The 26,023-nt window shown below is 49.8% G+C and overlaps 1 protein-coding gene across 1 annotated transcript; it reads left to right on the plus strand.

Annotated features, from left to right (window-relative positions):
- Positions 1 to 306: 306 nt before the first annotated feature.
- Positions 307 to 20,662, plus strand: MAB21L3 (mab-21 like 3). Its single transcript, XM_036273216.1, has 6 exons — positions 307 to 480; positions 8,554 to 8,694; positions 12,844 to 13,135; positions 16,104 to 16,279; positions 16,765 to 16,959; positions 20,406 to 20,662. The coding sequence occupies exons 1-6, from the start codon at positions 307 to 309 to the stop codon at positions 20,637 to 20,639; spliced, it is 1,212 nt and encodes a 403-aa protein (XP_036129109.1). The 3' UTR covers positions 20,640 to 20,662.
- The last annotated feature ends 5,361 nt before the right edge of the window (positions 20,663 to 26,023 follow it).

Below are 26,023 nucleotides of genomic sequence, written 5' to 3' on the forward strand. Positions count from 1 at the left end.
GAGGACCCGGGGATATAAGACACTGAGCTCAAGGCGCATCTAGTTGTAGGACAGGAGCTTGAAAGGGTGGGGAGAAGCCGCTGTAGGCACTTCTGTCCCGACTGTGTGAGTGGAGACAGCTTGGGAAACTGCACTTCGGCCACGACACCGGAGCTACATAGAACAAAATTAGGTTGGGCGCAAATTCCATTTCATCAACTCTCCTTTTTAAATTATTTTTTTAATTCTCCCAAAGATAACAGATGGATGTTCACAATTTGCAAATGAGAGCTTCATTGGAGAATTGAGAAGACAAGTCTCTGGTCCATGGACACGTCTCCAGAGAAATTCAGCACAGGGAGACTGACTCTCTTGGGAGAGCCACCCCACAGTGCTGTCCTGCGAGAGAAGCCACTCAGACACTGCTGCTTCCTCAGGACCCAGCGGGAAGCCATGACACCCCTGATCATGGAAACCTTAGACGACTGCCTGCTGGATAAGGTGAGGACAGACCCTGGTCTCTTCCACACACCCCTCCTCACCCCTCTACCCCTCATCCCTCCTCATCCCTCACCCCTCCTCACCCTTCTACCCCTCCTCACCCCTCACCCCTCTACCTCTCCTCACCCCTCACCCCTCTACCTCTTCTCACCCCTCACCCCTCCTCACCCTTCTACCCCTCCTCACCCCTCACCCCTCTACCTATCCTCACCCCTCACCCCTCTACCTCTTCTCACCCCTTACCCCTCCTCACCCTTCTACCCCTCCTCACCCCTCACCCCTCTACCTCTCCTCACCCCTCACCCCTCCTCACCCTTCTACCCCCTCCTCATCCCTCCTCACCCCTCACCCCTCCTCACCCTTCTACCCCTCCTCACCCCTCACCCCTCCTCACCCTTCTACCCCTCCTCACCCCTCCTCACCCTTCTACCCCTCCTCACCCCTCCTCACCCTTCTACCCCTCCTCACCCCTCACCCCTCCTCACCCTTCTACCCCTCTACCTCTTCTCACCCTTCTACCCCTCCTCACCCCTCACCCCTCCTCACCCCTCCTCACCCCTCCTCACCCCTCATCCCTTACCCCTCATTCCTCTACCCCTCCTCATCCCTCTTCACACCCCTCACCCCTCTACCCCTTCTCACCTCTCTACCCCTCACCCCTCCTCACCCTTCTACCCCTCCTCACCCCTCCTCACCCCTCATTCCTCTACCCCTCCTCATCCCTCTTCACCCCTCACCCCTCACCCCTTCTCACCCCTCTACCCCTCACCCCTCCTCACCCCTCCTCATCCCTCTACCCCTCCTCACCCCTCACCCCTCCTCACCCCTCTACCCTTCCTCGCCCCTTTACCCCTTCCCACCCCACCAACATTGATCAGAGTTCATTATCATAGCAATATGTTGATTTCTTAGGCAAAACCGTTAGAGAGAGATATATGGAAAACTTACGCTGATAAAATTTTAGCAACCCAAGTGGTCTTCCATCACTTCTCCTCTGGGGGCTACGGACGGAAGGAGCGTCGGCTGGCATTTCCATGCCCAGGGTCGGTCCTGTTTCTTGAAAGTCCAAACGTTTCAGCCTGGCCTTCTGGTCACGCGTGTATCCTTCCGCTCCAGTGCCTACGTCTCCGCCAGAACTTCAGGCCGTGCTCGCACGGCAGTCCAGCCGGTGGCCTGTGCTCTTGACCTATCGGAGTATTTTCTTAAATTTGCAAATTTGTTACAAATACAGGGTGGGCAAACGTAGGTTTACAGTCATGAATATGGGAAACAGTTTGTTCTTGTATTATTATTTATTAATTATTGTATTATTTTCCATGTGAGTGACTGTAAACCTACGTTTGCCCACCCTGTATTTCAAAATAGTGAGATTTTTAAATAGAAACCCAGATTTCCATCTTCTCTGGGAAAAAGAAATCAAGATATCTGGCAACTGTGGGCGGGAGCTACGTGTCCATCCAACGGACCCAGGCTGGCTAGGCCTCGGGGCTGCAGCCCTCCTGAGTCAGACACCTGCCCCGCCCACGTGTGCCCCTACCCCTCCTGCAGCGTGTTGCCCGTCTCCACGCCTCCCACAAGGACTGTGTTCTGCAGCCTCCGGCCTGAGCTTCCCCTCCCCACTCCTCCACCAGAGAAGACAGCATCTCCTCCCCACTTTTCTGGCTCATGGTCACCCATCAAACTAAGCTGAGAGTCCCCTTTCTCAACCAAATTTCCCAACACCACAGCACAAAACAGTTTCACCTTCCTGTGAACTTTCTTCGTAATTATTAGTGATACTGGTTATTTGATCATCAATTGTATATTGACTCCTGACACCTTTTCTGTTATTATCTTGGGTGGCAACTGAAATATTAGATTGTTTTATTGTTGCTAAGTTTCTAGAAAGAAGAAGAGAGTCTTGGATAGCTTTATTCCCCTTGAAATTTATGTAGTGTCTTTGCACATATGTGGTCAGAATTATCTTCAGGGTTCACTGAGGACAATGCAAGAATAGTGTAAAAGGTGCTGACAGATCGAGGCCCACACAGTATCTCATTTAATCTGACCAGCATTGATGTGACGCATGCGTGTCACCTCCATGTTCACAGAAGAGGAACAGGCTCATATGGATTAAATAGCTTGTCCCAAGTCACACAGCTAGGTGGAGAAAATAATGAGGTTTTAACCTACTCCTTTTAAAAAAATCATTTTTTTCCCTTTATTGATGTTAGAGAGAGAGGAAGGGAAAGGGAGAGAGATAGAAACATTGATGAGAGAGAACATCAACTGGCCGCCTCCTGCACGCCCCCCACTGGGGGGTGGCCCACAACCTGGGCATGTGCCCCGACTGGGAATCGAACCAGTGACCTCCTGGTGCATGGATTGACGCTCAACCACTGAGCCACACCGGCCAGACTAGCCAACTTTTTTTACTCCAAAGCCGTATTTCTTCTGCTAAACCCCTCTGTACGTATCTCCACAAATACATACTGAGCTCCTGCTCTGTACGAGACACTGTGCCCTAAACACAGGTGCAGGAGGGGCCTGCTGGGTGAGAGGGAAATTCTGTGCTCTGGATGTCTTGAGGAGTGGCCCTATCCCACCTACAGATTTTGCCCAGAACTCCAAAGGCAAAAGGAATAACTGTGCAGACAGGCAAATGCCTAAGACCATACGTGGCTGACCACAGGGCAGCAGAGGATTTAGCCGGCGCTGGAGGAGAGGAGGGGAGCGTTGGCTCTCGCGCGAGAAGTGTCTCAGAGTGGAGACAAAGCCTTCGAGCATGCGCAGGATTCGAGTAGTGGACGATCGCAGGAGAGGCCGGCCAGGCAGCGGGCGTGGGTTTCTCTCCCAGCCTCCTTGTCCTCGGGAGGCAGAGCAGGGCAGTGGTTCTGACCTGGGCTTCAGAATGATACCGCCTGAGTATGGCTCCCTGTTCTGTGACTTACTGACTCTGGGACCCTGGACAAATGACTTACACTTTCTGGACTTCACTTTCCTCATCTGTAAAGTAGGGACAACCATTGCATCCACCTTCAAAGATTACTGGGAGGCTCAAGGGAGCCAACCCCTAAAAGTGCCCTGCACGTCGCAAGGACTCTCCAGGCTTAGCTCCTCAGTGCCACTGTGGCTGAGGCTTCTGCTGCAGCCGGGAGCTGCAGGCGCCCCGTGGGGCCCCAGCATTTAGTCCATGGAGGGAAAGATGGGGATAGGATGGTGGAAACCCGTCTCCTCTATATGTATCACTGAATTAGACTTTCCATTGTTAACCCCTGGAAGACAGAGCTGGTATCTGTCCCTTTTATTTTTAACTGATTATTGGATTTAATGCAATCCAGAATTAAATGTCTGACTTCCTGTTGTCATGAAGGAAGTTCTCAGCCGTTTTCCCCAGTGGTGTTCATCATGGATGAAATTTGCACAGGCTACATGCTTGGGGGTGTGACCAGGCCTGTGTGACATTTCTTTCCTGGAATGCTATTTCATTCCATCTCTTTCTCAAGGAAGCATGTTGTAATGAAAATGAGTCAGAGTGTCGTAGGGAGCAACCTGGATATATCAATAATTTATATTTGCAACAGTAAAAATTGTCCACAAACTCGAGCTATTAATAGTAGCAAGTGATCTGTGGGACAGCAGTGGGCCTGACGCTGTGATTTGGGGGGCGGGGGGAGTAGCCCAGGACGGGGACATGTGCATGTGCATGGGCCCTGGAGAGAGGGAGGCCACCAAAATGGATGGCACCCGACTGAATGGGTGCTCTCTTGACTATTTTTGCATAATCTCTGCTTAGTTAGAGTAACCGAATCTGCCTGCTAACACGTGGAGCATAATTTACCCACAGCCAGTGCAGGGGAAGGCTTGGGTGAGCCTTAGTCCTCAAAACACTCTGAGAACTTTACTACTTGAGAACAGTATTTCCCAACCTCTGACTGCAACGTGCTGTCCATTGGCCCTTAGCATTCTTTCCCCTGATATTCCCGACCCGACTTCCGGTTCCCGAACTTATTCCGGGCCCCTAATCTACCACTAAACCGGCTTTGTCCATTCTCTGCCCAGGGGCCGAACATGACCTGCCACTGACAGCCTGCCTTGCTCTGTCACTGTCTCCAGAGCTTGACCAGAGAACTCCAGTCTCAGCACCCGGCTGTTACCTTGGTGCTGCAGAACTGCTTACATCTGGGCCCACTGGTACCCGCAACTTCATGGGGGCACCCACAGCTGTCTTGGTCACAGCCTGGCAATCTTACACATGTGCCCAGACAGCCCCCCATTCCTCAGAGGAGCTATTTCCAGTCTGTCACCCTGAAGTCCCCTCCCTTCCTCCTCTCGACCTTGCCCTCAGCCCATCGCCTCACCTCCTGCTCTGTAAGGTAGATATCAGACAGGAACTCTCTCCGATTCCCCCCACCCCCTACCCTTTTCTCTGTATTTGCACCCATCTTTTTGTCTCCCTGGCACCTGAGGTGGACTCTTTCCAGGTTTCTGCATGTGCATAGCTCTTCCTGGCTGGGAAATCCTTACTCAGTGGCTTTGTCCCCTGCTGTCCCCTCCTTCTCCACTGGCTCTTTTCCATCAGCCTTTAAACATGTTTGAACCTGTGTCATTTTGATGGAAACTTATTGGTGTCCTGGTTGGCTTGTTTTTCCTCCCTCGCCAGCTTCCTGGAGGAGCTGCTCACCTGTCTTCACTGGCTTGTCTCCTGTCCCCTCAGCACCTGTCCACTGCAGTCTGGCTGAATGCCCAGCCATTTCCCGGACACTTCGATCCTGTCCTGTCCTAGCTGCCAACTCTGTGGGCATTGTCCAGGCTTGTCTCCCTCAGCCATTCATTGTCCACTGTGTTCTCGAAGTTCTTCTTCCTTTATTTTCAAGACGTCTCACTGTTTACTCTCCCCCCAAGGCGATCTCTGCTCCAGCGATGTGGGAACAGTTCCAGTTCTCCCCTGTGCTCCTCATGCTCTCTGCCTAGAACCTTCCTGCCCTTCTCTTTCTAGCTACTAATCTTTCAAGATACAACTCGGATACACAGTGCCTCCAGGAAGGGCCCGTCAGTCTGCATACCAGTGGCGTTTCCGTTTCTGTACGCGGAGCACCCTGTGCCCACATGTACCTGGCACTGCATGGCTGTGATTTTAGCCCCCAGTTTGTCTTGTTTTGCCATCTCATCTGTAAACCTCTTAACAACCTGTGTGCCCAGAACCTGGCGTGAAGTGGATATGCAACAAAAATCGGCCAGATGGAGTGGAATCCCCACACACAGAAGTCCTACACTGGAGAGGGCCCTTCCTCGCAGGCTTCTAAAGGCGTTGTCCTTGGCTGGGGCAGAGACCTTGCCCTCTGTGACCACCTGCTCTCTTCCACTTGCACGATCTGGAAGATACAGTCTTGATCATTACAGATGTTTAAGAAAGTTTCCTTTGGTCCCTTTTCTCACAATGAATATAGTGGGATGAACATATGGGGTGGGGGAGGTGGCTACTGATGGCAAAAATGTTGTGAAAAGCTAGTATAGATGTGATCGTCATATTTAAGGTCAGACAAGACACATGAATTTTGAAAAGACAACTTCATGTCTAGGAATCTGGAGTGTGTTAGTAATTAGTTTTTTAAGGCAGTCCTGTGTGTGTGGGGATATGTACGTATAAAATGGGTTCAAGCTGCCTCATCGTACCCGATGGCACCTCCCCTTCCCTTAGGTCTGTGCTGTGTCTGCCCAGCCCCCCTGCCTCGCTTTAAGTTCACGGCCATGTCTGGGTCAGTGCTGCTGTGCCCTGGCGGGTAACAGAGTGCCTGGCACATAGCTAAACAAAGGCTTATCAATGCACTGACTCTGCATGTGGCATACAGCACGTGTGCAAATCAATGCACACCCACATTTGTGTGCTGTGTCCGTACGGAGTTGACTTGTTGGTTGATGGGCGGTGTGAGGTCTCAGGAGACTGGACAAATTGATGACCTAGTTTAGAAAAACACAAATCTCCTTGACGCTGTTTTTCTTGACCAGTTTGTGGGTGTCTGAAACTACTCTAGAATGTATAGAAACAGCAACTGTACAAAGCTCAGAAGAAACGCAAAATTTTGTGATACATTGAGATGTATTTAGATATTGCATTCGATGCTCCAAATCAGCTCCTGGCTGTTGTGACGGTACCAGCTGCGGGGGCCTCCGAGCCCACAGCGAAGAGCTCCCCTGCTTCGAAACACTTACAGGCTCTTCCCATCCAAACGTCATCTGGAGTGTTCTGCCTCTCCTGGAGTTGACTAAAAGTTCCTTTGTAGTTCCCACAAAAATCGATTTCTTACCTAACTCTTAAGGTATATATTTCTGGTGTTCAATTTTCTGTGGGTTCCCCCAGTTTTCGGAGACTTGCTGTGAGGAGTCAGAAGAAGCGCCTGCAGCCCTCTCTTCCAGGTCCATGGGGGTGCGTCCCGAGGAGAAGGGGGCCACCCTTTACTGGCAAAGCGGGAAGCAGTCGCTGCACGTTTCCACCATTAAACTGCTCTTTTCTGCACGTGCTGAACTGCTCATATCCGCACGTACCGAACTGCTCATGTCCGCACGTACCGCACTGCTCATGTCCGCATGTACCGAACTGCTCATGTCCACACGTACCGAACTGCTCATATGCACACTTACCGAACTGCTCATGTCCACACGTACCGAACTGCTCATATGCACACTTACCGAACTGCTCATGTCCGCACGTACCGCACTGCTCATGTCCGCACGTACCGCACTGCTCATGTCCGCACGTACTGAACTGTTTCATACTGGACCGCAGGCGTCATCATCCCATTACATTATAGGCTCACCATAGCTCCCAAACCCTGCATAATGGTCTGGCCCAGCCAACCTTTCCAAACTCATCTCCTGTCCTCCTGTTCCAGGCTCCAGCCCAGTTGCATCCTTGCTGGCCCCCAGCTTTGCCAAGCATGCTCCTGCTTCGGGGGCCTTGGCACTGCTTTCCCTGCGGTCAGCTGGGCTCACTCAAGTGTCACCTCCTTGGAGATGACTCCCCTGGCCTTCTTACCCTCTAATCCCTTATCCTATTGTATTTTTCTTTGTGGGACTATCATACCTGGTATCACACTATGCACACACGATGTGTGTAAACACATATCCAGGGTGAGGCAAAGTAGGTGTACAGTTGTGGGCATGCAGAACAAAGTTTATCCCTGCATTATGATTTATTAATTATTGTATAATTTTCCCAGACAAACAACTGTAAACCTACTTTTGCCACACCCTGTATGTGTGGTGTGTGTATATATATACCTAGGCCCTTTATTTTCATCTAGAGGCAAGTCTCTCTGTCTTGTTCACTGTTCTGCCTCAGCATGTGGATGGGCACCTACCACATGGCAGGTACTAGATAAAATTGAGTGAATGCTCCTATTTTACTTTATTTTTTTAAATATGTTTTTATTGATTCTCTAGAGAGGAAGGAGTAGAGAGATGGAAACATGGATGTAAGAGAGAAACAGATCGGCTGCCTCCTGCACGCCCCCTACTGGAGATCAACTCCACAACCCAGCATGTGCCCTGACCAGGAATCAAACCAGGACGTCTCAGTCTATGGGATGACACTCAACCCACTGAGCCACACTGGCAAGGCCTTTTTTTCTTAAGCTTTTTTGTTTGTTTGTTTGTTAATCCTCACCTGAGAATATTTTTCTATTGATTTTTAGATAGTGGAAGAAAGGAAGAGAGACAGGGAGAGAAATATTGATGTGAGAGAGACACATTGATTGGTTGTCTCCTGCACCACCTTGACCAGGCCAGGGATCGAACCTGCAACCCAGGTACATGCCCTTGACCTGGAGTCGAACCTGAGACCCTCAGTCCATGGGCCGACACTCTGACCGCTGAGCCAACCCTGCCAGGGCAATGAATGCTTCTGTCCTAGAAGCGAACGCTGAGGCCGTGAGGAGCGCCATCAGACCCGAGTCCCTTCTCCTGGAGTTCTGGGAAGGCGGGAACTTCTGAGCCCCGCTGCTTTGGTCACCGTGTCCTATTCCGTCACTTCCTTCTGCCAGTGCCTGGGCGCCAGCACCGGAAATAACCTTGTGCTGCTTCCTGCCCGCCCAGGTGACCCTGAGGCGCCAGCAGCTCTCGCAGACTGTGGAGGAGGTGCAGAAAGTCATCTACCACCTGACCACGGAAATCAGCAACCAGGACATCCGCTTCCAAGCCATCCCTTACTCCTCGACGTACAATGGGAACATTAAGGTGAGCAAGACTACTTGTCCCTGGGTGCCCCCCACAGAACCTGGCAACTGGGCGGGCGGGACTGGCACCACTAAGACACTAAGAGTGCTTCCTGTTTCCAGGGGTACTCTTAGCATCTACCATTTACAGACTCATTTGAACACTTGCATTCCTGCTTTCCAGATGATAAAAATTGAGACTTAGGGAAATAAAATGACTGGATCAGTCCTATTGGGCACTGAAGCCAGAACACACCCCGGGGCCCTGATCCCAAAGCTGGCGCCTTCGCTTATCAAGCAACTGCTTCCAGGTCGGGGCCGGGCAGAGGGCATTGCTGAGAAAGTAGTGGAACGTGGTGGTCTGTGGGTTTCCAGGAGGCATGGAGGAAAGGAGGTGGAAGCGGTGGCCTTTAGAAACTACAGGAGCAGCCTTGGACCCCACCCCTGCTGAGGAACCCCACAGAGCTGTACGCCACCAGGGCCAACGTGTAACGGCCCACACTCACACAGCAGAAATGATCCCACTCAAACCCGCAGACAGTCTGCAGGACAGACATTCATGTTCTCTCCCTTTTAGGGAGGAGAGAAGTGAGGCTCTGGATTCTGCATCCCCATGCACCTTTACCTCGATTTTTCTTACGACATAAGAACCCCTTTCATCGTTAACAACTACTATGAACAACTATATGGCAACAAATTCGACAATCTAAGCGAAATGGACAAATTTCTCAAAACACACAGTCTCCCAAAACTGGACCGGGAAGAGATAAAAAACGTGAACAGACCAAGAACAACGAAGGAAATTGAAGAGGTAATCAAGACTCTCCCAGCAAACAAAAGCCCAGGCCTAGATGGGGGAGTTTTACCGAACATTCAAAAAAGAACTAACACCCATTCTTCACAAAATATTTCAAAAAATTCAAGAAGGAAGACTTCCAAACACGTTCTATGAGACCAGCATAATTCTATTTCCAAAGCCAGAAAAAGACACTACAAAGAAAGAAAACTACAGGCCAATATCCCTGATGAACATAGACGCCAAAATCCTGAACAAAATACTAGCAAATCGGATCCAGCACTACATCAAAAAAATTATTCACCATGACCAAGTGGGATTAATTTCAGAGATGCAAGGCTGGTACAATATTTGCAAATCAATAAATGTGATACACCACATAAACAAAATGAAGAATACAAACCACATAATCATATCAATAGATGCTGAAAAAGCATTCGACAAAATCCAGCATCCATTTCTGATAAAAATGCTCAGCAATGTGGGAATAGAGGGATCATATCTCGACATAATAAAGGCTATATATGAAAGACCTACAGCCAACATCATACTCAATGGTCAGAAGCTAAAAACATTTCCATTAAGAAGAGGAACAAGACAGGGATGCCCACTTTCGCCACCCTTATTTAACATAGTACTGGAAGTCGTAGCCACAGCAATCAGACAGGAAGAAAAAATAAAAGGGATCCAAATTGGAAAGGAGGAAGTAAAACTGTCATTATTTGCAGATGACATGATATTATACATAGAAAACCCTAAAGACTCCATCAAAAATCTACTAGACTTAATAAATGAATTTGGAAAAGTAGCAGGATACAACATTAATGTCAAAAAATCGACGGCAATCGTATACACCAATGATGATCTCACAGAAAGAGAAACTGAAAAAACAATCCCATTTACCATCACGGCCAAAAAATTAAGATATCTAGGAATAAACTTAACCAAAGAAATACAGGACCTATTTGCAGAAAACTACAGGCCATTGAAAACAGAAATAGAGGAAGATATAAAAAAGTGGAAGCACATACCCTGTTCATGGATTGGAAGAATTAACATCATTAAAATGTCCATACTACCCAAAGCAATCTATAGATTCAATGCAATCCCCATCAAAATACCAACGACATATTTCACAGAACTAGAACAAATACTTCAAAAGTTCATATGGAACCAAAAAAGTCCCTGAATAGCCACAGCGATTTTGAAAAAGAAGGACAAAGTAGGTGGGATCACAATACCAGATATCAGGTTATACCACAAAGCAACTGTAATCAAAACAGCCTGGTACTGGCACAAGAACAGGCATATAGACCAGTGGAACAGAACTGAAAACCCAGAAATGGACCCAAGGCAATATGCTCAATTAATATTTGACAAAAGTGGCAAGAGCATACAGTGGAGTAAAGACAGCCTCTTTAATAAATGGTGTTGGGAAAATTGGACAGCTACAAGCAAAAAATGAAACTAGACCATCAACTTACACCATACACAAAAATAAACACCAAATGGATAAAAGACTTAAATGTGACCCGTGAATCCATAAAAATTCTAGAAGAAAATGTAGGCAACAACATTTCGGACATTATACGCAGCAGAATTTTCACTGATACATCACCTAAGGCAACAGAAACAAAGGAAAAAATGAACTCATGGGACTACATCAAACTAAAAAGCTTCTGCACAGCTAAAGAAACAATCATCAAAATGGAAAGGCAACCCACTGTATGGGAGAACATCATTGCCAATGATATATCAGATAAGGGGTTAATTTCGAATATATATAGAGTGCTCATACAACTCAACAAAAGGAAGACAAAGAACCCAATTAAAAAATGGGCAGAGGAGCTGAATAGACACCTCTCCAAACAGGACATACAAATGGCCAAGAGACATATGAAAAAATGCTCAACATCACTAATCATCAGAGAGATGTAAATTAAAACAACAATGAGGTATCACCTCACACCTGTCAGAATGGCCACCATCAACAAATCATCAAACAACAAGTGTTGGCGAGGGTGTGGAGAAAAGGGAACTCTAATACACTGCTGGTGGGAATGCAGACTGGTGCAGCCACTATGGAAAACAATATGGTGTTACCTCAAAAAATTAAAAATTGAACTTCCATTTGACCCAGTGATCCCGCTTCTAGGAATATACCCTAAGAAGCCTGAAACACCAATCAGGAAGAATATATGTACCCCCAAGTTCATAGCAGCACTATTTACAATAGCTAAGATCTGGAAACATCCCAAATGTCCATCAGTAGATGAATGGATAAAAAAGCTGTGGTACGTATACACAATGGAGTACTATGCAGCTGTAAGAAAGAAAGATCTTTTATCCTTTGAGACGACATGGAGGGACCTGGAAAGTATTATCCTAAGTGAAATAAGCCAAGGAGAAAAAGACAAATACCACATGATCTCATTTATATACAGAACATAATGAACATAACAGTCTTAGGAATACGGTAGACCCAGAAACATGGAAGTAGTGCACAGACTGACATCCCTCAGAAGAGGGGGTGGGGGTTGGGGGGTGGGAAGAGATAAACCACAGAACTTATATGCATGGATGCATGACCAATGGACATGGACAACAAAGCCGGGGACAGGGCGGGGGTGGGTTGGGGAGTGGGGTGCCAATGGGGTAAAAAAGGAGAAACATCTGTAACAAAAAAAAAAAATTAAAAAAAAAAAAAAAAGAACCCCTTATACGTATGCATGCCCCTTTCTCACACCAGAGTTCCTTGTTTGTAAGAATCATGGTTATTGCTGGCTCCATTCCCGGCCCCCAGCATGGTATGGCCTGCAGCAGACACTCAACTTCTGCTGAATGAATGGATGAGCTGAAGAATTAGTATGCGAATAGAAGACCCTTGCTGGCCCAGCACATGTCAAGGTCGGTGGGCATAGGAACCACCCATAAGATTCTGGGACTTGTGCATCTTGAAACAGAGTCGGATCTTGGGAAATTCAGTCCAGGATGAAAATTAAAACTAGATTGGATGCGGGAATGCCAGAACCCTGTCTGCCCGGCTCCACCACCCACCTCTGCGGACACCTACATCACACGCAAGTAGACCAGTGACGAGGAACAGAAACATAACATCACTTTGCGTAGAACTAGATCCTTGCAGATTCATGAAACCAAGAGCTCAGTGAGCTAATGTGCCTGCTTGAAGCATCCCAGTGGGTTGTGGCAGGACACGGATGGGCCCCTTGCAATAGGCAGCTCCCCGTCCACCTCGGCACGTTGCTGAGGGCCGAGTGGTTAACTGAGCCGCCTGGCTCAACAGGTCGGCTGCAGGGGACCTCGGTGACCTCCCAAGTCTGCAGACTCACACTCTCTCTCCTTTCCTGACCCCAGGTGATGGCCCCCAGCCAGTTCCTTGTCACAGTCCCAGTGAGAGGCCTGGCCGGGTACAGGGAGGCCAAGGAGCAGCGCTGGCGGTACTACACCCTGCAGGGCACCCGGCTCGCCTGCCCCTTGCGGAACCCGGAGGGCCTGCAGCAGTGGCTGGAGGTGCAGCAGTTCACGAGGAGCCTGTGGCAGTGGCACAAGGCAGATGTGAACATTGAGGGAGACATTGTGCCCGCCAAGGTCCTCCAGGTGTTCCGGAAACTGGTAGAAAACGCAATTGAAACCTGTCACCTGTCAGGTAAGCAGATGAAGAAAAGTACAAGGGCAATTTCGGTAAAAACTTTGACTCGATAAAACCTCTGCTTGGGTGTCCCTTGAAGCTCGCGTCCCTAAATTGAGACAATAATCATGTGCTCTTCACACCTGTCCGATCCCCACAGTGCTAGCGGCTCTTTTTTCTATCACACACGGAAGCATGGAACTCACACAGCACCGACACACTCCGGGAGGCAGTCGCTCACTGCCCGGGCACGGAATGGCGGGCTTCGGGTTATGCAGCCTTTCTGAAATGCTAGCTTACAACTTGGGTACTTTAAAAAAAAGCAAGTTATTCATAAGCCTTCGGTCTTTGCTATTAGCACATTTCCACTACCATACTCTGCCACGGCTGCAGTGCCCCAGCGTTGAGAGAGCACAGTTGGAAACCACTGACTTTTACCAAAACACACGGTCCAGAAGCCATAACGACTGATTAAGTTCAGCAGCCCAGCAGCTGAAGCTGTAGTCCACTGGGGCATATGTGTGCACACACGTTTTGCTCACCCAGAGTGAAAAGGTGAATTTCAAACTGGAAAAATGGCTAATTTCCTCAATTATACAAGAGTGCTTATAAACCAGTAAGGAAATATACAAGCATACCAATAGAAATAATGACCAAAAAACCCATGACTCACATCCCTGGATGGATGCTGAGTGGTTGGAGCATGCTCCCATACACCGAAATGATTGCAGGTTCGATTCCTGGTCAGGACACATACCTAGGTTGTATGTTCGATCCCCAGTGGGGACACCTACAGGAGGCAACTGATTGATGTTCCTCTCTCATCTCTCTGTCTCTCTCTGTCTCTCTCTCTCTCACACACACACACACTCAATTAATAAAAGCATATCCTTGGGTGAGGATTAAAAAATAAATTAAAAAAAAAACAAAAAACCATGACTCACAGGAAAGGAATATAAATGGCTAGTAAAAATAAGAAAAAAAAAGTCCCATCTAACATGTATTTTGAGAAATGTACATTAAGACAGTTAACAGATTGGCAGAGATGAAAACATCCGACCACACTTGGTGTAGGGGTGGGTGTGGTAAAACACATTTTCTTGAAAGTGTAAATTGGTGCCTACATTTTAAAGCGCAATTTGTCCACTTTTATTTTTATAATGTGATTACTTAGTGATTCAGTAATTCCAGTTCTGGAGATAGATTCCTACAGACACAGAGAAATGTGCACAGGGATACCCACAGCTGAGGTTTGGTGATAGGGGACAGCTAGAACGAACCAGGAGGCTAACAAAGGAAAGTCGAGTAAATCATGCTGCCTGGGCCCAGTGGATTACCATGCAGCCTTCAAAAAGGTACGTGTGCACACACAGAGTTAGGAAAACGGCAATGCGGGATAAGTGAGTGAAAAACTGAAGTGCTGAACCGTATGTGATTCCATTTGTACAGAAAGAGATGGATTTCTGTGTACATGTCCTTGTCTAGACAGAATAATTCTGGAAGGTTCCATGATGGAAACAGCTCACGTTTAATGGATTGTTACTATGGATAGGAGGCTTTCGTGCAGCGGTTCTCAACCTGTGGGTCGCGACCACTTTGGGGATCGAACGACCCTTTCACAGGGGTCGCCTAAGACATAACAATAGCAAAATTACAATTATGAAGTAGCAACAAAAATAATTTTATGGTTGGGGGTCACCACAACACGAGGAACTGTATTAAACGGTCGCGGCATCAGGAAGGTTGAGAACCGCTGCTTTCGCAGATTATTTAATTTAATACTCACAGCACCCCTAGAGAGTAAGAATTATTTTTCTACCTGTTCTACAGATGTAAAAAACAGAGAGAGAGTTAGAGAGATTGAGTACCATGCAGAAGGTCGCACACCGGGTGGTCAGAGAGAGCAGGAGCGGGGTGCAGGCGGCGCAGGCTGGTGCAGTGCTCCCCACCTGTTCGCTTTTAAACACCGTGAGCAGGGAAAGTGGGTATAAGAGGTTCCGGCTGGGCCAGGGTGAGGAGGCGCCTTCAGGAAATGGTGCTCAAATGCCAGCCGTTGTCATGCTCCTCGGAGCAGCCCTGATGAGATGCAGACAGTGAGCTGTTTCTCACCCCCGCCAAGGAGAGTGTTCTCCCTGGGACAGCCGGACGTTCATGGGGGTGCTTCTCTCTTCCCCTGGGCAAGGAAAAGCAAAACGATAGCTCCTGATCCCGGACGGTGCACCCTCATCTGGAATGAAGGCACACAAACAGAAACTGGGTATCCTTCGAAAGAACGGGTCAGAAATGGATTCTAGTCTGCGAGCCAGAAGAGTTTACCAAGTGCGTTTCTTTTCTCTCCCGGCTCTGCCCAGTTGCAAATGACGGCGTGAGGGCTTCTGTATGCTCGCTCGACTCTGAGCTAGTGCTTGTGCCATTCCGGGGAGCATGTTTCGGTTACCAGGGCTTGGGATGTAATACAGCTGAGGGAGGCTGGCTAAATGGGCTGTGGGAACAGGTACCCCGGAGAGCCGCTGACTCAGCTAGGAGACAGCTAACCCGAACGCCACCAAAGGCCGAGGAATAAGTGAGGGCCAAGGCGTCCTAAACAAGGTCAGGCATCTGGGCGGAATGAGGGGATGTAGGAGAATGGTGGGATTTCATCTTACAGTCGCAAATACTCTGCCCTTTGTATTCTGCGTCTCTTTCAGTTGAACCTTCTGAAAAGAATCTATTAATCTAAAGGAAAAGTACCCTAACAGCCTTGGGGGAGGGAGGAAAGATAAAGAAAAACCCACCAACCGTGATATTTTTTCTAGCAATGCTTCTATCAATATTTCTTTGGCAAATGGTCTCGTTTTTATGTAAACACCACCCCCCCCATTGCACCCTTGATGGGCTAGCAACACCCTGAAAGTGCCCCCACCCCCGCCAGCTGTAAGGAGCTGGCCAGAGTCGCCGATTCCCTCTTTGAATGTTTTCACTGAGCCCGTTTGTCATTTCCCACCAGGAAAGGTCAGCATGCTAACAAACAGCATCGCCGTCCGTGTTGCCATGGGAACATCTGAAGGCCAGGTGGAGATAGAGCTGGCCCCCGAGGTGGAGATCCCCGCCTGGTCCAAGAAAGCCCAGTGGCCTCGGTGTCTGACGCGCTGGCCCACCCCAGAGAGAGTGAAATGCGTCAAGGTACTGTGGGCCGGGCCCCAGCTCACCAGAGCACAGACCTCACAGCTTCACCCCCCACAGCATCGCCGCCCGCCCGCCAGCTTCGGAAAGAAAATAGGTTTCACAAGCAGTGGTTCTCAAAGTGTGGGCCCCGAAACCGGCAGCAGCCCCTGAGAACCTGTTAGACATGCAGAGTCCTGGGCCCACTCTGGGCCTCCTGAATGAGGCTCAGTGGGCAGGGCCCAGCCATCTGCATTTTACAAGCCCACCAGGTGGTTCTGGTGCAGGCTCACCTTGGAGAACCCCTCCTGAGGGGCAGTGAACACGCCCCTGCGACTCCCTGCCCAGGTGCAAGGGGGCGTGTCCTGAGGCTCCCTCCGTGTCCCCGGTGGGGGGCACGGCCTGCGCGTGGCCGGTCCCCCAGGCTAGCGGACTGCTCCAGAGATGGCTCTCTGCTCCAGCAAGCGTCATCCTTCTCATTTCCCCATGTTTCCCTCTCCTTCCAGTCGTTTGGATTCAGCTTGTTGGCCCAGTCCGGTTATCACTGGCAGCTGAGCTTCTCGCGGGCCGAGCAGGTGCTGCTGGAGCAGCTGGACGAGGACGGGGGCTGCCGCCGGAGGTGCTTCCAGGCCTTGCGGCAGATGAAGGAGGACGTCTGGTGCCCGGGCAAGAGGCCTGTCCTCGCATCCTACCATCTGCAGGTGAGTGTGCGACCAGCGCAGCTGTGGTGGGCGGGTCCCCGGCGTCCTGTAGGGCCTGGCCGGGGCCACTCCGAAGAGGCCTGTGTGTGTGTGATGAGTTCACGATGGGACTCCAGTGTTCATATTTGCTATCCCACAAATTCTCACTCGTGGAGAGAGAAACCGGGCTGTGTGTGTGTCCACAACACCCCTGGCCGGGTGAATTTCCTCACTTCTCTCCCTTCCTCTTTTCACTTCCCCTCTTTCCCTTCTCTTTCTTTGTGTCTTCCCTTCCTGTTTTTCAGGCTCTTTCTCTCTCTCCCCTCTATGTATTTCACTCAACAAACCAACAAAAGTGTTCATTATGTGCCAGAAATCCTGCTGAGCTTTAGAAATGAATCAGTCCCCACTCTAGTCCAGTGCAACCATTCACACACACACATGCACGTGCGCACACACGCATGCACATGCACACACACACGTACATGCACACACATGTACTCATGAGCACACACATGCATGCACACACATGCATGCACGCGCACGCACACACACACGCGCACACTCCGATCAGGGGAGGAAAGCAGGACATGTTCAACTTCTTCCTTACTTGTCTTTCTACACTAGGAAGAGTTAGAGCAGAGAGGCAAAGTCTAGCCTCTCGTAGCAAAACCTCATCATCTTAACCCCCGATGACATTGCTTCACAATTAAGATGGACGGAAACCCTTTAAGTGGCATAACTATTTTAGGCAAGACTGACTAGGTTCACCATGGGCCCCCCAGACCTTGACTGCTCTCAGAACTGCACCCCACCCACGGGTCACGTTCACTCCAGCTGCCTCTAAATCATCCAGAGCGTTTCAGGGCAGCTCCAAGGTTGTCTGCTTGGTCCTGCCTGGCCCACCTACCGGCACAGTGAGGCTGCGTTCTCAGGAGCGGCATTTAAAAGGGAGTCTGGGCTGGGACAGAAAGACTGGAGCTGCCTCTTCCTCTAGTCGTCCGCCCTTGGGCAAGGGCAAGGGGCGAGGCTGCTGACAGTGGGGTCGTCCTGAAGACGGCCTCAGTGAGCAGGACCATTGCAAAGCTCCGTCTGGGCAAAGGGGAAGAGAGTGGGTCCAAACAGCCAGTCCTGGCCACCTTAAGCCCGACCCTGTCTTAGAGGCCCCTCCTCCCGAAGAGCTTTCCCCCAGTGCAATTTCTCTCCACTCGAGAGCTGCTCTTTCATTGGCTACTTAGTTCTAAAACTCACTCAGAGGCACAGGGCCTCGACTCTAACAGGCTCCACCGCCCCCGTTTGCCTAGGGAGAGGAAAGGTTAACTACAAGATAGGAATCGATACATTTTATTTTTGTATCTAGGTTATCTTGACGAGCATGAAATTCTCTCCAATTCATTTACTCCAAACAGTGTATTTATTTATTTATTTTTCTTTATTGATTTTAGAGAGGAACAGGGAGAGAGAGAGAGAGAGAGAGAGAGAGAGAGAGAGAGAGAGAGAGAGAGACATCAATGAGAGAGAACATCGCCTGGCCGTCTCCTGCACGCCCCTCACTGGGGCCTGGCCCACAGCCTGGGCATGTGCCCTGACCGGGAATTGAACTGGCGACCTCTTGGTGCATGGGTCGACGCTCAGCCACTGAGCCACACTGGCTGCACACTCCAAACAGTTTAATCTAAATCAAAACACATTCAAATTCTTGCTGTGGTTAAAACACGGTTTTTACCCCCTGCCCAGGAGGGGCACTCACCATCTAAACCCTAACACTAGTTAATCCATCAGTAAACACTTCCTGGGTGCCTCCCGCATGGGCCAGCCCCTCCACGGGGCCGGTGACGTGACAGTGGATAGAAACAGGTCCTCTGCTCGCGTCACAGCCTGGAAAGGGTCCCAGGAGTCAGTAGGAAAACGACTGCTGCTGTGGGCGTGGCTGCTGATGAGAAATGTGAGGCGATGCGGATGTTTGACGGGTGTCAGGGAAATTTGATGTGGTGGACGAGTGTCCCGGGCGAAGAGGGGAAGGAAGGAGGTGACGTGCAGAAGCGGGGTGCGGAGGCCCCGAGGTGGAAGGGGCATGAAACGAGGCCAGCGTGGCCGGAAGGAGAAGCCAGGGACGCATCAGGCCAGGTGAGGCTGGAAAGGAAGGTGGGGCCCAAACCTTGTGAACCAAGCTGTGCTAAGGGTTATTTCTTTAATTAGCAAACAGTGGGAAGACTTGGAAGCATTTAGATAAGAAGCAGCACAGACAAATTTTTAGTTGAAAAAGACCACGCTGGCTTCAGTGTGGACGGGGACAGATGGACGGTGACAGCAGTAGGTGCTGACGGCCTGGACAGCCATTGCAGAGGCCGGTGGACATGGAGGAGGAGGACGGTGGTATTGCAGGTGAAGGAAGGGGTGGATCTGCGAACTGCTGGGGCCGCAGGAGGCAGGACGTGACTGGGTTGGGGGGGGGGGGCTCCTAGGCCTGTGTCTTGCTTAACTGGCTGGATAAGCAAGTCTGGAGGCAGACCAGGTGGGGGGCGGGGAGGCCGTGAGCTCCGTTGGGACATGTTCACAGATAATGCTCAGATAGTCAAGAAACACAGGTGAAGAAGTCGGTGGGGAAGTCTGGGCTGGAGAAGGGATTGGGAGTCACCTACGTCTTGTGGGAAATAAAGCCAGTGCTGTGGGAGGAAGGTGGAGCAAGAGGGCCCGGAGCCCAGAAACGCGAAGTGAAGGCGGGTGAGGGCGAAGCACCTGCCAGGGGGAGTGTGGTGCTGGAGACACCTGGGGCCGGCTGGAAGCCCGAAGCGCTCGACAGGGAGGTGTGGAGAGTCTGCTGAAGGGCAGGTGCAGAGAGGCCTGGGGAGACCCGTTGGGGTCAGCAGTGGGCAGGTCAGCCCTTCAGGAGAGCAGCCTCGGAGGGCTGGGGACTGGAGTGCACTGAGGCATGAATCGGAGCAGAGGACATTAGCTGTGAAGTTGAGGTGACTGGAGAAACCTGGCCTTGCGGAGGTGAGGGTTGGGGCAGGAGGAGAGGTGGAACTGGGGGGAGCAGGAGAGCTTTGAACGGGTTGGGAGCCAGTGCGGTGGAGGGAGCTCAGTCGTAGTTTCTGGAAGGAGAGCCGATTCCCACGTAGGAGCGGTGGAGGGGAGGCAGGGGGATGCTGACGTGGCGGTGTCTGGTCTGCGGGCAGGAGCTTTCCGTCTCCCTGTGAAGTAGAAGCAGAGGCCTCTGCTGGGGCCGGGAATCGGCCTTATAGAGAGTTGGGCTCATTAGACATGTTAGTGGCCAGCGAATGAATGAACAAAGAGCCGCAGGAGACCAGCGGGACAAGGCTGAGGACCCGAGGGTGGGGACCAGGAATGCAGGGCAGAACCAGCTTGCCCCGGCGACCTCTGCCTCCTCCAAGGTCACGGGCCTCAGTGTCCTGGAGGTGCTCTCCTCAGGGCCCAGCGGGCTGACCCCGCCTCTTCCTCGGCAGACGGTGCTCTTCTGGACCTGCGAGAAGTACCCGCACCCGAAGGACTGGCGGGAGTTCGGCCGGGGGCTCCTGCGCCTGGCGAGGAAGCTGCACAAGTGTGTGAGCGAGCGCTTCCTGAGGCACTTCTTCGTGCGCAGCAGCAACCTCCTGCAGCACGCCAGCGCCCCCGAGCTGGACGCCGTGGCCCAGAGGCTGGCCCTCTTCCTGAGGGACCCCCAGCGCTGCCTGCCCTGAGGCTGCGCCCGCGGGTCTGGGACACCCCGTGCTGGCTGACCTCTGTGGATTGTCCCGGTCACATGCCAGGTTCCTGCCCCGGAGGAAAGCTACGCAAAGGAGCCTACATCCACCCAGTAGCACATCAGGTGTCTGACCAGGCCCCCGGGACCCCGGCAAGCATTCTGGTCCTCCCTCGCTACCTCTTTGGGGATCACTCTCATCAAGCCGCCCCGAGCCACAGATTGCAAACTGATGACACTTCTGAGTCTGCTTGCCCTTGCTCAGCGCTGATGGCCCGACGGGAGATGGGGACAGAGACCCTGGAAGGCCAGGCATCAGCCTGCCGCCCAGCTGGTCCTCCAGCCCACTGGCCATGGGTTTGTTATTTTTCCATTTGTAAAATGGGACTGTGAGCTGCCTCCCCGAGGGCAGGGCTGTGCCCTTGCAAGGAGGAGGCACTGGATTAACACAAAGTGTTATTGGCCGGTTAGTAGCTGTTATTTGCATCCTGCATCAGTACCTAACTACTGATTAAATTATTACTTCTGATGCATTAGCAAGAGTGTTTCCCTCCATCTCTCCTAGACGGTGGTTCAAGGCCTGGGGTTCTCTCTGCCTCACAGGGGTCCCCTGAGTAGAGAACGAGGTTTTGGTGACAGGTATCAGTCAGAGAGGAAAGGCAGAACTGTCTGCTCCTTGACGCCTGCCGCCGGCCTCTCCTTGCTTCCACGCCACGGGTCAGGAATGGGACTCCCTATGTGTATGAAGGAACACGGCACTGTGATCTCCAAGGAATGACTTGGGTGTCACTCACCTCTCAGCACCTCCCTTTGCTCACATCATTCGCTCACTCACTCTGGTAAGCATGTGCCCCTAGGACTGGGGGTGCGGCAGAGCCCGATGACCAGGCTCGCCTGATGGATAGGTCTAGTGGTGGAGAAAAGAAATGAACAACAGAGAAATAAACAAGACTGTTATAAATTATAGCCAGTGCCCTGGAGGAAATAAACAGAATACTGAGATAGGACCACAGACAGATCCTTGAAGGATAAAGGCGCAGACACCGAAGGGGAAGGAGGGGGGGGCAAGTGCAGACTGGGAGAGGACCCCAGGAGACAGATCACGTGGCCTTGGACAGCTGGTAAGGAATTTGTATTTTATTTAAAAATCAAAGGTGTGACATTTGGCCTCTCCAGGGATCACGATCTGATTTGCATTTTAAACACCCACTCTGGTGTCTGCATGAAGCGGGTCCAGGGCTCACAGAAGAGTCGGGGGCAGTTTGAATGTCGCAGAGATTCCAAGGCCACACATCCTGGGCAGCACCCTGGCCAGGACTTCTAGTGCTCAGTGAGATCAGTGGTTTCTTCTGGCATTTACTGCTTCTCAATTCAGGGAACCCTTCATTACTTAGAACATTTACCCCAAATATATAACAGTGAAACTTCTAAAATCATGAACTACTAATTTTTTATTTTTTTTATTTATTTATTGACTTTAGAGAGAGAGGAAGGGAGAGGGAGAGATAGATAGAAACATCAATGAGAGAGAACATCGATTGGCCGCCTCCTGCATGCCTCCCACTGGGGATCAGGCCCACAACCTGGGCATGTGCCCTGACCAAGAATCAAACCAGCAACCTCTTGGTGCATGGGTCAATGCTCAACCACTGAGTCACGCCCGGCTGGGTTGAACTACTGATTTTTAAAAAAGAAAAGTCACATTTGAAAATGAAAATTATTTTTACAAAAATGCTATAACCAAATGGTGGGGTCCCTGGGCTATCACAGAGGAAACCATGGTTTTAAAATGTTGGGGTGGGGGGGAACTATCCAAGCTGTATATACAATAAGTTTATAATTTTGAACACATGAACTGATGTGCAAGCCAATGTTTTGTTAAATCATCAAAACCTGCATTCAAATTTGCATATCTTTAGATCTTGGGAAGCATTTTTGAGAAGGTAGCAGATGTAGAAAGTTTTTAAAATTATAATGATGAAAACAGCTAAAGAAGTTTCAAAACAGCTCTGCAGATGCAGAGTGCCTAAAAGTGTAAGTTGACCGTACCATTGACTCAAATGTGTGTGCCTGTGTTTGCAGAGGGGTGGGATGACGTACTCCACGATCTGATTACTGTGGGTTCTTCCCTTTCCCTGTCTACAGATTGCTGAGTATTCCTAGTGTTGGCCAGCAGAGGGCAATCGGGGACCACACATGAAAAGAGCCGGATTCCCATCCAGTTCCTTTCCGGCCCAGCAGGTGTCACCCTCCTCAGCCTGTAACTTCTGGCTTCTCCAGAAAAGGGAACCGGGGATAGAGGATTCTGCTGATGCAGAATTGTTTACCTTTCCTGCCATTTTGGCTAAAATTCAGCCTTTCTGCTTAAAGTTCAGATCTAAAACGCAAATCTATGCAAGTATATTCCATCCCAGGGATTCTGGAACATTCAGCTTATAGTTCTGAAAAGTCTAATAATATTCCTCCTTTATTCTAGTCAGCCTTAAAAAAAATTCTCTCAGAGGCCTTGCCATCCAGCTCCAATCTTCTAGGTGCAGAGCTTTCACAGTAGAATGCTTGGCAAGCAGCCACGGGAACTGGCCTGCTTGAATTTGCACCCCAGCTCTGCCAGCGTAACTGCCTGTCCTGGGCAAGTTGTTCAGCTTCCTAAATCTCTGTTTCCTTATGGACATTGCTATGGGTTGAATTGTATCTCCCCACATTCCAGTGTTGAAGCGCTAACCCCAATATTCCAAATGTGACCGTGTTTGGAGACAGGTTCTTTACAGAGGAGGCTGGGTTAACATGAGGCTGGTAGGGTGGTGCCCCAATGCAACCGGACCGGTGTCCCCGTAAGTAGAGAAGAGAGATCCTGGGCAGATGCACAAAGACAAAAGGCATCTGGCAGCCCAAGGAGAGAGGCCTCAGAATAAACCAGCCCCGCTGGCACCTTGCTCTCGGACTTCCAGCCCCCAGGACTGCGAGAACACGGGTTCCGAGTTTAACCACGCAGTCCGCGGCGCTCTGTTCCGGGGCCTGGGGGTCTAGTGCAGGCAGCGTGAGTCCTCGCCTCCTCACTTTGATAAGGACCACGGATGGAATCATGGATGGAAAGGGCTCTTTGTTCAGTTGAATAAATGTTTAGTATTTTAGACACCTATCCCGTACGGCTGGCCATCTTTGCCGTTCCTGGTAATGACCCCCACCCCATGTATAAATCCTTCATAAAGAAATTAGACACCATCACAGGAAAACACGCACAGCATTCTACCACCAATCCCGCAAACCCGTCTTCCCCTTGTCATCTTGCTAATGTCGGGAGCATCTCTCCTGACTTCGCCACATGCCATCTTCCCCTTTATTTCCTGTGGCATCACCCACATCCTTCTGCAACCTCCCTGCCTCTCTCCTCCCTCCATGATCCAGTTTCCTGGGGTATTAGACCTGTGTCTCTACTTCCTCAGCTCTTCACACTTCTGTTTATTGTGAAACGATCATACATGAGAGAGTCTAAGAGGTTTAAAGAATAATAATAAACACCAACATGCTCACTTTCTTTTTTTTTTATCCTCACCTGAGAACATTTTTCCATTTTTTGTTCAGATAGAGTGGGAGGGATAGAGAGGGAGAGAGAGAGAAACATTGATGTGAAAGGGACACATGGAGTGGCTGCCACCCGCACGACCCAACCAGGGCCGGGGACAAACTGCAACCGAGGTACGTGTCCTTAGTGGGAACGGAACCTGGTCTCTCTGGACCACAGGCCAATGCTCCAACCGCTGAGCCAAACCGGCCACGGCCCCCTGTACTTTCTTTAGTTTTATTCTGATGTTCTTTTTTATATAACTTCTTAAATCAAATGCTTAGCTTGGAAATTCTCAGCCTTTCTTCTTTTCTAAGTATGTACACTTCCTGTGAATGCCGTTTTCACGAAATCCCACAGGTTTGGGGGTATTGTATTTCCATCTTCTTCCAGTTCTTGTCATTTTCTCATTTCTACCATCATTTTCCTCTTTGACCCATGAGGGGCTTAGACGGTTTTAAAAATTATTATTTTCAAATATATTGGGTTTCCTAGTTATGTTTTTGTTATTGATTTCTGACTCAATTGCACTGTAGTCCGAGACAGTGGGGTGAGAAGCCCAGCCCTCTGAGGTTTGTGGGGCCAGTGGTTAGCCCTGCGCTCCGCAGGCAACACGGTGAGCAGATTTAGACAGGGTGATCGGTGAATGCCGCTGGGTCAGGCACTGCTCAAATTTTCTGTGGAATACCGATTTCCTTTAGGTGATGTTTTCCAACATCTACGGAGAGAGTTGTTCTAAAATCTGCAATTATTATTGTGCATTTAAAAATTTCTCTATATAGTCCTGGCAAAGTGTTGCTCAATATACTTCGAGGCTATTTATTAGGGACATATAGGTTTAGAATTTTTATGTCCTCCCAGTTAATTGAAGCTTTTATCATTATGAGGTGGCCTTTTTAAACTACTATAAACATTTTGCCTAAACATTGATTTTGTCTGGTAGTAATATAGTGACGCCACTTATTTTGATTGCTAGTTGCCTGGTACGTCTTTTTCCATCCTTTAACTTTCAATCAATTTGTATGTTTGTGTGGTTGATAACTGTGTCTCTTGTTAATGGCTTATTTTCTAAAAACCCATCTGAAGTTGAAGTCTTTTGACTCCTGTGTTTATTTAGTCCATTGACATCTGTTCTGATGAATAGCACAGTTGGGTTTATTGCTACTCTGTTGTTATTTACTTTCTATTTGACCCATTTGTAGATCTCCCTCTGCCTCTTGCCCCAGCTTCTTGCCTTTTAAAAAATTAATATGTTCGCCCTGCTGGTGTGGCTCAGTGGTTGAGCATCAACCCATGCACCAAGAGGTTACTGGTTTGATTCCCAGTCAGGGCATAAGCCCAGCTTGTGGGCCCGATCCCCAGTGGGGTACATGCAGGAGGCGGCCAATCGATGTTTTCACTCATCAATGTTTCTATCTTTCCCTCTCTAAAAATCAATAAAGGAAAAATATGTTTAAAAAAATTAATGTGTTAGCTCTGACCAGGTAGCTTAGTTGGTAGAGTGTTGTCCTGATACATTAAAGGCAGGTTTGATCCCCAGTCAGGGCACATATAAGAATCATTAATGGCCCTGGCCAGTTTGGCTCAGCGGTTAGAGCGTCGGCCTGTGGTCCGGAGAGACCCGGGTTCGGTTCCCGCTAAGGGCACGTACTTCGGTTGCAGTTTGTCCCCGGCCCTGGTTGGTCGTGCGGGTGGCAGCCACTCGATGTGTCCCTTCACGTCGATGTTTCTCTCTCTCTCTCTCCCTCCCACTCTATCTGTACAAAAAATGGAAAAAAATATCCTCGGGTGAGGATTAAAAAAAAAAAAAAAGAATCATT

The sequence above is a fragment of the Molossus molossus genome, unplaced genomic scaffold, assembly GCF_014108415.1.
Source record: "Molossus molossus isolate mMolMol1 unplaced genomic scaffold, mMolMol1.p scaffold_m16_p_20, whole genome shotgun sequence".
Taxonomy (NCBI): Eukaryota; Metazoa; Chordata; class Mammalia; order Chiroptera; family Molossidae; genus Molossus; species Molossus molossus.